Source organism: Hylobates moloch, unplaced genomic scaffold, assembly GCF_009828535.3.
Source record: "Hylobates moloch isolate HMO894 unplaced genomic scaffold, HMol_V3 SCAFFOLD_16, whole genome shotgun sequence".
Lineage (NCBI taxonomy): Eukaryota > Metazoa > Chordata > Mammalia > Primates > Hylobatidae > Hylobates > Hylobates moloch.
The window spans coordinates 4688190-4699788 of record NW_026652291.1 but is presented as its reverse complement, the minus strand read 5'-3'; the positions used below and the strand labels follow the sequence as shown (position 1 = coordinate 4699788).

At 58.7% G+C, this 11599-nt stretch overlaps 1 protein-coding gene across 1 annotated transcript; it reads right to left on the bottom strand.

Annotated features, from left to right (window-relative positions):
• Nucleotides 1–6229: 6229 nt before the first annotated feature.
• On the bottom strand, nt 6230–11366 carry RTL1 (retrotransposon Gag like 1). Its single transcript, XM_032134975.2, has one exon. It carries the CDS (start codon nt 11278–11280, stop codon nt 7201–7203), a length of 4080 nt encoding a protein of 1359 aa, XP_031990866.1. The 5' UTR covers nt 11281–11366; the 3' UTR covers nt 6230–7200.
• Nucleotides 11367–11599: the final 233 nt, after the last annotated feature.

Here is an 11599-nt window from a genome sequence, read left to right as displayed (position 1 = left end):
CCACTCATGTGTCACTCTGAGCCTCTTTCCCACCTCCATACCCTCCCCCCACCCCTACTTCTTAATCTTTAACCCCATTCCCTAAAGGTTTCCCTCCATGGGCTCTTTCAGAGAATTTTATATTATCAGGTCATTTATTCACAGATATTTTTTGACCACCTACCACTGCCTGGCTGTGTGTCCCTGTGCATGTGTGTTGGTGGTGTGCATGGCTGGGGAGTGTAGGACGAGGCAGGCAGTATGGTGGTTGAGAAAGATGTCAAAGAACAAAGGAAGATGTTGTGGGGTACAACTTTATTGAGATGTAATCCACATACACACAATCTACCCTTTAAAGCTCACAGCGAAGTGTGTTGTAGTTATTCACAGGTATCTGCAACTATCACCATAATCAATTTAAGATCATTTTCATCACCCCCAAAAGAACTCCAGAGCCTTCAGCTGTCACCTTCACCCTACATGCACACCCCCCAGCCCTCAGCAACCAAAAATCTACTTTCTGTCTCTGGGAAATTCTTGAAGTGCCTCTGGACTTCATGAGTCCTCACTGGGTCCCCAGAGGTGCCTGTTGCAACCCGTTTCACAGATGTAGAAGGCAAGGCTGGAGAAGTACCAGGGAGTCAAAGCAGTGGATGGGTGGGGTTGAGCCCCCGATGTCCACTAACAGACCTGGGCCAGAATCAGGCCTGCCTCCCCCTTCACCTCCCCAACCTCCGTCCCCTGGCCTGGCTCCACAGTCACCTGGGGGCTCTGTGGGGCCAAGGGAGGCCCAGGCCCTGGCCATAGGAGGCAGGTAGGGCAAGGTGGGCAGGGTGGACAGGTACCCCAGTGCTGCAGGTGCCCAGCCGTGGGTGGCACTGCCTGGGCTGGCTGTTCCTTGCTGTCACTGCTCTAACCACTAGCAGCAGGCGTCCCCTCTGCCATCCGAGCGCTTGCACTGCGCTTCTGGGAGGAGGGTTGCGGCCCGTAGTCAGTAGTTGGGGGGTGGGAACGGCTTCATACAGGAGTTGATGCACAGTTATCCAGCTCCTATATGATGCCTTTCTTCATCCCCTTCAACCACGCGCAGCCCCCGGACCCTCCTCTGCACCCTTGGCTGCACGGGGACGCGTCCTCAAGTCTGCTGCTGCCCTGCCAGCCTCTTCCCGGCATGCTCCTTGGGCTCTTCTCTCTCTCTCTTCTGCAGCTCTCTGAGTTCCTGGAGGGGAGGGCCTGGGGCTGGGCCATCTCTGAGGCCCCTCCTTGGCAGGGAACTATGCCCCTGGTGGGACACCCCCTGGGCTGACTCCGCAGCCAAGGGCAGATAGGCCGGAGGGGGAGTTGGGTAGCCCTGGGGCTTCTCCCACTGAGGGGCTGGGGCTGTGCCCCCACACAGAGCCCTCCGAAGGGACCTGGCCCACAGGATGGATGGACAGACATTGGAGAGATGGTGCCCCTTTGTGCCCAGGGCTGAGGGGGTGGGGCTTTGGCAGAGCAGGCCTGGCCCTTTCTGTGCCCCAAGAGGAGGGTCTCCTCGAGGGGTCTCCGCCTCTACCCAGGACTCTTTCATGACCAGGAGGCTGAGGCCCCTCACAGGCGGCTTCTTACTCTCTCCTTAAACCTGTTCTGGAGACGTTTCCCCTCTCCCCAAGGATTCCCAACTCTGGGTCCCCAGAAGCTGTCAGCTGGGCCCCCTTCTTCCCCTGTGCCCACCCTGCCCAGGCTGGGTACCTGAGGGTGGCCAACGGCAACATGAGCAGGGGGCACGGCGGTGGCCCCTGGTTCTTGGACCTCTGTCTTCTGCCTCTCCGACTAACTCAGGTCCTGTGCATGGCAGAGGTGACCCGCACCAAGCCCTGTGATACTGGCATCATTAACCCCATTAACAAGCCATGGCAGCCAGCCCAGGCATGAGCATCAGGGCAGCAGGGCAGCGAGTGTGGGGAGAGAGGCCTTGCAGTAGCTGAGGCCATTAGAGAGGACAGGAGGGTGCAGGAGGGAGCACCCTCTCCCCTGCCCTTCCCACTCACCTCTCATCTCCCCTTCCTCACCCCTCCTTCCCCATGCACCCCTTCCTCCTATAAGAGGGAGCACCCTCACCTCGGCCCTTCCCACTCACCTCCCATCTTCCCTTCCTCACCCCTCCTCCCCAATGCACCCCCTCCCTTCCTGCAGGAGGGAGCACCCTCTCCCCTGCCCTTCTCTCCCACCTCCCGTCTCCCCTTCCTCACCCCCCTTCCCCCATGCACCCCCTCCCTTCCTGGTCTACCCCTCAGCTTCTGTGGTGTCAGGATGGGTATGCTTGTCTTTGTTGATCTCAGACAGGGGGTCAGGGGTCTGGACGAGGCTTACTGTTTGGGTCTGAGGTCAGCGCTCATGGGCTTGGGGCGTGACAAGGGTCTTGTCGGCCCCGCAGCAGGGCTCTGGGTGGGTGGGTGGAGCTTGGGAGTGGGGGTGATGGCTTCTATCTGTTGTCGTTCTCTTTTTCACTTTGGGAGCAACCGGGGTCACCAGGTGGGCAGGAGGGGACCTTACGTCTCTGCCCTGGGCAGATTGTTAAGAGCTGGTCAAGCTCCTGGCACAGGGGCCTGAGTCCAAGGCCCTAACTGGACTTGGGCCCACCCGCAGGAGGGATGAACGGAGTCCGGACCCGAGTGGTGAGTAGTAGCCCTCAGCTGCCTGGGTGGTGTGCTGTTGAGTGTTCCAGAAATTGGCCCTGCGTGCACCAGGGTTGGAGGCTGCCACGTTGGGCATCTCATGGGGGTGGGCTGGGCCGAGAAGGGAGGTTGATGGACAAGACTCAGCAGGGGTGGAGCTCAGGGCTCCCTCCATCCCCTGACATCAGTGACCTGGGGGTAGAAATGGGTGCATTTGGTTGTGGCCCACCAGGTTCCGTGGGCCTGTGTGCCAGCGTACGCGCCAGGCTGGGCGGTCTGCTGTTCAGAGGAGTTTTCACCTTTTTTTGTGGTGGCCATGATGTCATAACCCAGCATGACATTTAACATTCACCTTCCTTTTTCTTTCCCCAGGAGAAAAAAAGGTTTGTATTATTTTTCTTCTAAATTTTTTGTTTCCATAGGTTTTGGGGAACAGATGCTGTTTGGTTCCATGGGTAAGTTCCTTAGTGGTGATTTGTGAGATTTTCGTGCAACCATCACCTGACCAGTACACACTGAACCCAATTTGTACTTTTATCCCTCACTCCCTCCCACCCTTTCCCCGGAGTCCGCAGAGTCCATTGCATCACTTTATCAGTAGTTCTCCTCTGGGCCTGGGGGCTGCCGCTCTTCTCTGTAAACTAAACCTGCTCTGGCTGGATGGGGCAAGAGAGCCAATGAGGCGAGGTCATCGCTGTCTGCTGGTGTGGGGGGCCATGGCCACTCTAGCACTGGGAGCCCCGTAGTCAATATATATATGTGTGTGTGTGTGTGTGTGTGTGCGTGCGCGTATGAACTGTGGATAAATATGCTCACCTTAGTGCGTGTCTGGATTCCCCCACTGTAGGGCATGGGTGATTATTGCTGGTAAATTCTGTTTGGCCTTACCCTGCAAGGTAGTCCTGTTCATCCCTCCACCTTTTTTTTTGTTTTTTTGCGATGGAGTTTCACTCTTGTTGCATAGCCTGGAGTGCGGTGGCGCGATCTCGGCTCATCGCAACCTCCGCCTCCCGGGTTCAAACGATTCTCCTGCCTCAGTCTCCCGAGTAGCTGGGATTATAGGCATGTGCCACCACACCCAGCTAATTTTTTGTTATTTAGTAGAGACGGGGTTTCTCCATGTTGGTCAAGCTGGTCTCGAGCTCCTGATCTCAGGTGATCCATCCGCCTCGGCCTCTCAAAGTGTTGGGATTACAGGCGTGAGCCACTGCACCCGGCCTTGCCCCTCCTCCTTTGATGGCCATGAGGAAAGGATGGCGGTCCTCGACGGTCCTGGCTGCAGGGACACGGGGACTGCCAATCCACCCCACATTTACCCAGGGAGCCCTTACCAAGCAAGGACAGAGGTTTGCCATTAAAGTCCAGCCTCTGGGACCCCCGAGGGGTGGCCTCCAGGAGACCTGATCTAGGGACCCTCCATTATGACCCCAGGCTCTGTCCCAAGGTAGTTTACTTCAAGGGACTTGGGAGCCTCAAGAAGAATGTCGTCTGGGACCAGAGGGGGTTTTAGGAACCAGCGGCCCTTGGAGACTGGGTCTGGTTATTCTGGAAACGACCCTCCCTCTCACTACATCCCCCATTTGATGATGGGAAAACAGGCTGGAAGATGGACAGCCACTACCTGAGGTCACCCAGCCAGTCAGAGTTGGGGCCTTCTGGGGCCAGGTCACTAAAGGGGATCTGCACCTCTTGCAGCTGAGCCCCTGGCCTTAACCCATGGCAGCCTGTCTTGGGCTGCCATCAGAGGCAGAGTGCTAGGTGAACGGACAAACAGACATGGAGCCCTTGAGCTTCTGGAGCTGCTGTGGTGTTGGCTGTTGTGGGGGTCATTGCTGGGCCTTGTGACTGGAGGTGGAGTGGGTGAAGTGGCCCAGGTGAGAGGACAAAGATCAGCCACCAGGAAGGGGCCTCCATCCTGGCTCTGTCCTCAGCTCCTCTGCAGCCGGTTCTGGGCCTTGATTTCCCTAAGTTTACTTTGGGAAATTGACATAAGAAGCCTGTGGATGGGGCTGGGAGCCCTGAGTGCCAGCTGTGCCCAGCAGTTGATTCTTAACTCTGAATCCTCACAGCAGCCTTGGTGGGTTGGAGTGACAGATGAGGAAACTGAGGCTGGGAGAGGCCTTCCTGCAGCCAGCCAGTGGAGGGAGAGAGAAGCCCAGAGGTGTAGCCCCTGCCTTGGAACCTGGGGATCCTGACCATGATCTCCTGGTGCTGCTATCAGGGGTAGATTCTTCAGACAGGTGGACGGTGGCTGAAGGCCAGGCGCCCCGGGGACTTGGGAGGGCATCGTGAGCCCTGTGTGGGGCTGGGCAGTGCAGGGAAGGAAGGAGGCTGAGCTTGCAGTGCCAGCCTTGGGCTCCCGTGGGGTGTGTCCTCGGGCAGGGGCTCCCCACTGTGTGCCCAGTGGTCCTGGTCCATGATGGGTAGAGGCAGGAGGCAGAGCCACACTGTCTGGGGGCTGTCATGCTCCCGTGCCTCGCCTCGAGGACAGAGTGGGGTCTCTTCCTTGTGGGAGCTGAGAACTCTGGGGCCAGGTGGAAATGGCTTTCCTAGGGGATGGGGCTGCTCCAACTCAGGCTAGTCAGGACCCGGCGGGGCCCCTGAGTTTGAGCCTGAGATCTGTTGGGTGGTCTCACACTGTGTCTTCAGGAGCAGGTTCCTCAGCAGGGCAGAGAGGGCAGAGCTGGTGTGTCCTGGCACGGGGGGCCATGTGCACGGAGCTCCAGTGTTTTTGCCCTCCTAGATGAAGTTCAAGGTCGTGCTGAGAGAGGCCCACGGCTCCTTCCCCTCTGTGTCCTCACAGAGCTCTCACCTGTGGGGGGGTGCATTGGGGCGGGGGTGCTCTGGGAGGTTGGAGGCCACTCCTGGATAGGTGTGACCCATGGCCAGGAAGAGGGGTCAGCGTGTCCTGGATTGTGGAGGGGGATCTCAGAGTGGGTGAGTGCCACCTGCCCTACCTCCCCAACTCCTGTGGGACCCCCGGCAGCCCCCCTACCCAGGGCAGTGCACCCTCACCCTCAGAACAGCCAGTTTGCCACTTTGGGGACAGCATGACCCTCTGAAATGGGACCCAGGCCTTTTCCTCTCGGGGTGGGGGTTAGGGACTGCTTGAGACCAGGGCTTGTGGACCCTGCAGTGTGGGGCTCAGACCGCACCTCGTTTCTCACATGGCGAGGAGGCCAAGGCCAGAGGTGGGATTTGGGTTCCGGGGCTCCCTTTTCTGGAACCCTTAGGAGAGGCAGCCCCCACTCCCCCGCCTCCCACTGCGCTGAGGCACCTCTTCTGTCCTCTCCTCTCTTTGACGTGAGCCTGTGGGGGGTGCACATCCCTGGTGGCCTCAGTGAGGGTGGGTACCTTCTCAGGGCAGAAAGGAGTGCCCAGAGTCTTGGTGGGGACACCTTCAGGAAGGTTGGGGGAGGCCTGCTGCCCATGTGCCAGGCCCCCAGGGGCTGTTTCAGGGCAGAGTGTTTCCTGCCCAGTCCACTTGCCCCCCCCCCCCACCCTACCTACTCCCTCCCTCCTCCCATGCGTGTCCCCTCCCCTGCCTATCCGCCCACCACCTCCACTTTTAGAACAAACCCCAAAGTCAGACGGTTTTTTATTTTGCTTTATTTGAGGAGTGCAAAAAGATTGGGGGGTGAGAAAGCTCAGGGGGTGGGGAAGGGTCTACTCCCCGTGCAAAGTGGTGGTGTGGCCAGAGCCTCTCTGCGACTCTGCATGGTCCCCTGGGTGTCTGTGTGCCTTCTGGGACACCATCCCTTTATGAGGGGCCCCTGCACTCTTGCATTGTCCAGTGTTCAGTGTTGGGAGGGAAAGGCACCCCAAGGCATGAAGGGGCCCTCTTTGCTGTACAAGTCTGGTAAGTGGCACTGGTACGTCCGGATGCCCCAAAGAGCGGCTTTGTCCAGGTAAGTCCAGAGCTCAGGGCCAGAGGAAGGTGGGGTCAAAAAAGCTGAAGCAGATGTGGTGGGGGTGTGGGGGTGGGCTTGCTTGTAGGGTGGGATGGGGGTGAGGGAGGCACCACATCATCAGACATCGGGAGGTTGGGGGGTGGGGGTTGGGGGCGGGGGCGGGAGCTCAGGGGAGCAGGAGCACCGGCAGTGGAGGTAGAAGAAGTCAGTGGAGCACCCGAGGTCAGTGTCCCGGGGCGGCACAGGGTGGCCGTCGCCAGGCGGGGTGGGGGGGCCCCGGCACCTGCTTGCTTGGCTGCGCCTGCTGTGCCTGCTTCTTCATCTGCCCATGCGTCATGGGGTCACTTCCTGCTCGCCACTGCTTTCTCCCTCATGGATGTCACTCCCGGGCACGGGCTTGGGACCTGGAGAACTGAGAACTCGCAGCCCAGGGCTGGCGCTGGGTCTCTGAGGACTGGATAGTCCGTTAGCACAGGTGGCATCGCTGGTTGATGAGTTGAAGAAGTTGTTGCCCTTCACAAGTGGGTTCCTCTCGGGTCAGGAGTGGCAGGAAGGGAAGCGAAGCAGGCTGAGGCACGGGGAGGCCAGGGGACGTCGGGAAGTGTTGGAGCGAGAAATAGAGGGGACTCTTTGCTAGAGACGGGGAGGCGTCTTCAGTCGAGGTCAGCATCTTCGTCCTCATCAGGCAACTCTTCCAGCCTCGCCTGCTCCCTGGGCTGGCTCTCCCAGGCGGGGATGGGCAGGGCCCGCCTGTAGATCAGGGTCAGGAACCGGCTCAGGGCCCTGGCCGCCTGCTCGCGGCTGAGCAGGTGCAGCTGGCCATCCGCACTGCGGATGTGGAGCAGGCGGCTACCAAGGAATTCCAGGACCTGCGGATCCATCAGGTGGCGTGGGCGGGGTGGGTGGGCGGCTGCTGTGTGGCTGGGCGAGGCCTCCTGCACGTCGTTGTCCTGCTTGTCCTGCGAGGTGTCTTGCAGGCCGTCATGCAGGCCACACTGACGGTAACGTTGCAGGTCGTCTTGCAGGGCTTCTCGCAAGATGACATCCTCATCACCAACGACGTGCAGCTCCAGGTAGCGGTTCTGACGCAGGGCGGGGAGGTGGCCCTCGTGGGGGGTGACTCTGACACCGAAGAACTCACACAGCGTCAGCCAGAACCCAGGGGTGAACTGCAGGCCTCGGTGGGCCTGGGAGTGTAGAGCATTTCGCTGCCAGCGGCCGGGGCCCAGGAACAGCTCAGCCAGCTCCTGGGCTGGGATGGTGTTTGCGCCTACGAGAGCGGGCATCTGGGTGAGCAGCTGGGTGATGGCTGTCGTGATGCTGCTGCCTGCGATGAGGGACGAATCCAGGACGAGTCGTAGGGAGCGCTGGGGCTGGGGCCGAGCCACCTGCATGGCGGGTGCCGGCCGCAGCGAGAGGCACTGCCTCACCCGCAGTAGCACAAGGATGGCTGCCAGGGCTAGGGTGTTCTTCCAGTACAGGAGGCCTCGGAAGAAATGCAGAATGACGGCTCTGATCTGGGCCACGCTGAAGTGGGCGAGGAAGCTGTTGAGGATCTGGTCGATGGGTATCAGGGCCAGCAGCTCTTGCCTTAGGGTCTGTTCATTGGACTCATCCTGTTCTTCGTTCTCTTCTTCCCCGGATTCCACCGCCGGATCCCTGGGGAATCCCCTTGAGGCCAGCAGCAGGGTTTGCCTGGCGGCAGTGTTCCTCTGGAAGGCTCTCCTCCACCGGAGGTTTCTCACAGGTGGCAGAGCTCGGCCGCCATCTTGTTCTGGCAGCTCCATGACGTCAAAGTTGAAGTGGGAGAAGAAGAAGACCCAATGCCCGGGGAGAAGTACGGTGAGCCTGTCATTATTCAGAGAGGCTAGATCCTCTGTGTTGAGAAGGATCATGATGGGCTCCTCGGTGTTCTCCAGGTAGCGGCACCACACCATGAAGGCAGCCCGTATTGGAAGAATCTTCATCTCCACTTGAGAGTACTCAACCTCGATAGGGGAGATGTTGCGGGAATAGAAAGCACAGCAGGCTCTCTTGCCGGTTTGGTCGTCAATTTGGATCAGGGAGGCGTGCAGGGCCGTGCCGGTGACGCCGGTTTCCAAGTAGAAGGGGTTCTGGGGCTTGGGGTGGTGGAGGAGGGGCGCCTTGCGGAAAGCCCTCTTCAGGCACTCGAAGGCCTCCTGCTCCTCGACTCCCCAGTAGAACTGGTAGGAGCTGAGCAGCTGCCGCACCAGGGGCTCTGCGATGATGCTGAAGCGCTCCACGAAGTGGCGGTAGGGGAAGACGAATTCGATGAAGTTTCGCAGAGATAGCTTGGAGCCAGGGGTAGGGTACCCTGTTACGATGGTCATGACGTTCTTGTTCAGTTTCACCCCTTTGGGGGTGACGACGAAGCCCAGGAATTCCACCGTTTGGCGGTGGAACTGGCTCTTGTCCAGGGAGCAGTAGACGTTGTGATGGCGGAAGCGGACCAGGACTTGGCGGACGTGGTGGAGGTGCTCCTCCTGACTCATTGAGTAGATCAGGACTTCCTGGCCATAAGAAAGCACAAAGAACCCTAGCATGTCCTTTAGGATGAAGTGAATCACGTTCTGAGGTATGATAGGGTCTGGGGAGAGCGCGAACGGCTGGTAGCTCTTCATCTCTTCAAGCTCCAAACCAAACGCCGCTTTCCACACATCTTCGGTGCGGTGCCCGTTCTCGCTTTCCTCCACAATGGTCCCACGCAGCTCCAGTTTTGTGAACCACTCGGCTCCGTGTAACTGGTCAAACAGTTCCGGAATCATCTGTATGTAGTCCTGTCTGTTGGTCAGCATGTCCTGCAGGTCCCAGTATTCCTCCCGTAGCCTGGCTCTTTCTTGCATCCTGGCACCCACAGGTTCCCAAGGCGCGGTGGAGGGACACTCGTAAAAGGTCTCGCTGTGATCACTGTCTCCAGCCTGCTGAAGCTCAGAGGGCTCTGATTCAGAAAGATCATCGGATCCGTCTGAGCTTGGCTGGTCGGAAGTCTCATCATCTGCTTCCTTCGGGTTAAACACGTCGGCCAGGTCTGAGTATGGGTGTGGCAGTCCGGGTAGCAGGCTCATGCCGTGCCTCTCCAGGGCAATGCATGGCGGGGGCGGGCGGAAGCAGTTCTTCAGGCAGTAGGGAGAGTGGAAGGTGCAGCGGCCTTTGATCCAGTCGACTTCGGGGGCGTGGACTCGGAGCCAGCGGATGCCTAGGACCACGGAGAAGTTCGGTGAAGGTACGATGTCAAATTCGATGGACTCCTGGTGGTTCTGGTGGATACACACCAGGGGCTCCGTGTAGAGCCAGACAGGCTCGTTGCCAATCAGCGAGCCGTCCACGGATTGGACCGGCTGTGGGTACGGCTTCTCGTAGAGCTCGACGTAGTGCTCTTGGGCGAACTTCTCATCCATGAAGTTGCCGTCAGCTCCCGAATCCACCAGGGCCTGGACCGCGACGCTGTGGTAGGGGTTCACTCTCACCATGAGCAGCAGGAAGAGGTGGGCGCGATTGATGTCCGGATGGACTTCGCTGGGCAGCCAGCTGCTGACCATCCACCTCTCCGGAGCAGGTGAGTCGATCCAGGTCAGGTTCCGGGGGCGGGCCTCGGGGGGCAGCCTGAGCATGGCTCTTCTCTCTGCCAGCTTCTCCTCTATTTGCAGGATGAGCACAATCAGACTGTCCAGGGAATCCGGCTGAGGGACCCGGAATAGATAGTGCCTGATCTCCTCGTTGAGCCCCTGGCACAGGTGGGCCTGCAGGACTTCATCTGGCCAGCCCAAGATGGGTACCAGGCTCTGGAACTCATCGATGTATTCAGTGGCAGAGCGGCCGCCCTGCCTGATGGTGAACATGGCCTCTTCTGCCACACGCAGTGCCTGGCGGTACTCAAACACCTCTGACATGGCCTCCAGGAAGGCTGGGAAGTCTCCGATCAGGGGGCTGTTTTCCTGCAGTAGAGCTTTGGCCCATTCTAATGCCAAGCCGGACAGGTGATTGATGACATAGCCGACTCGCAGACGGTCGTTATAGAACATTCTTGGGTAGCTCTGTAAGGTCAGTTGGCAGAGTACGATGAACTCGTGGAATTCTCTGCGATCGCCAGAGAAGTGCTTTGGGGCGGGCAGTTGGCCTGCATTGATCCCTTTGATCAAAATCTCTTCTGCTACTCTCTGTTGCTCTTTGAGGTCTTGCATTCGGAAGTACAGCGAGATGATGGACCTCGTCATGGCCATAAGTTCAGCAGTTGAGTGCTCGGTCTGGTTTTGCCCTTCTTGAGGAGTCTCCTCCCTTCCCGATTCCTTCAGGTCAGTGTGAGCCTCTTGCTCTTCTCGGGCTCCCGATGGGTTGACTGATGCTTCTTTCATCCTATCAGATGCTCCACTGAGTGGATCCCCCCTTGCCTGGTGTGAACCGTTGCATGACTCCTCCATGTCTTGGAGTAGGTCATTGGGTGGATCCTCTATTTCCTTACGTGGGCCACTGGATGGCTCCTCCATGTCTTGGAGTAGATCAGTGGGCAGCTCTTCCATTTCCTGGAGTGGGCCACTGGGTGGCTCCTTCTTTTCCTGGGCTGGTCTGCTGGCTGGCCCTGCCTCTCCCCGCACTCCACTGCCTGATGTCGCCTCGGTGGTGTTGGATGAGCCCTCGGAGGACTCCATTTGTTTTGATGATGGATTTTTATGCTCCATCATCGTCTCAAATGAGTCTTCAGAGGGTTCTATCATTTCGTCGGATGGAAAGGAGTGTATTCTGAAGATTGGTAAGGTTGTGATGGCGTCCAGTCAGTAGCTGGGACTGTGGAGATCAGAACCTGGTGGTGGAGGGGGAGTGGGGGGTAAAGGCAGTAGTTTAGGATCTTGTGAAGTGGCAGTATCAGGGTCTCAAGGACAAATCAGATGCCCAGCTAATCAGAGCAGAGAGAAATGGGGGAAAGCCTTCTTGTATCCAGCCAGCCTCCTTGGCTGGTCACTTGGGGCGCCCCCAGGGAGGGAAGATCTGTCAACCCCTGACCTGCCTCCCAGGCTTACTCAGTCTGCCTGTCCT

Excerpts from the sequence above, each read along its gene's own strand:
- RTL1 (XM_032134975.2), bottom strand. The coding sequence starts at position 11,280 with ATGATAGAACCCTCTGAAGACTCATTTGAGACGATGATGGAGCATAAA.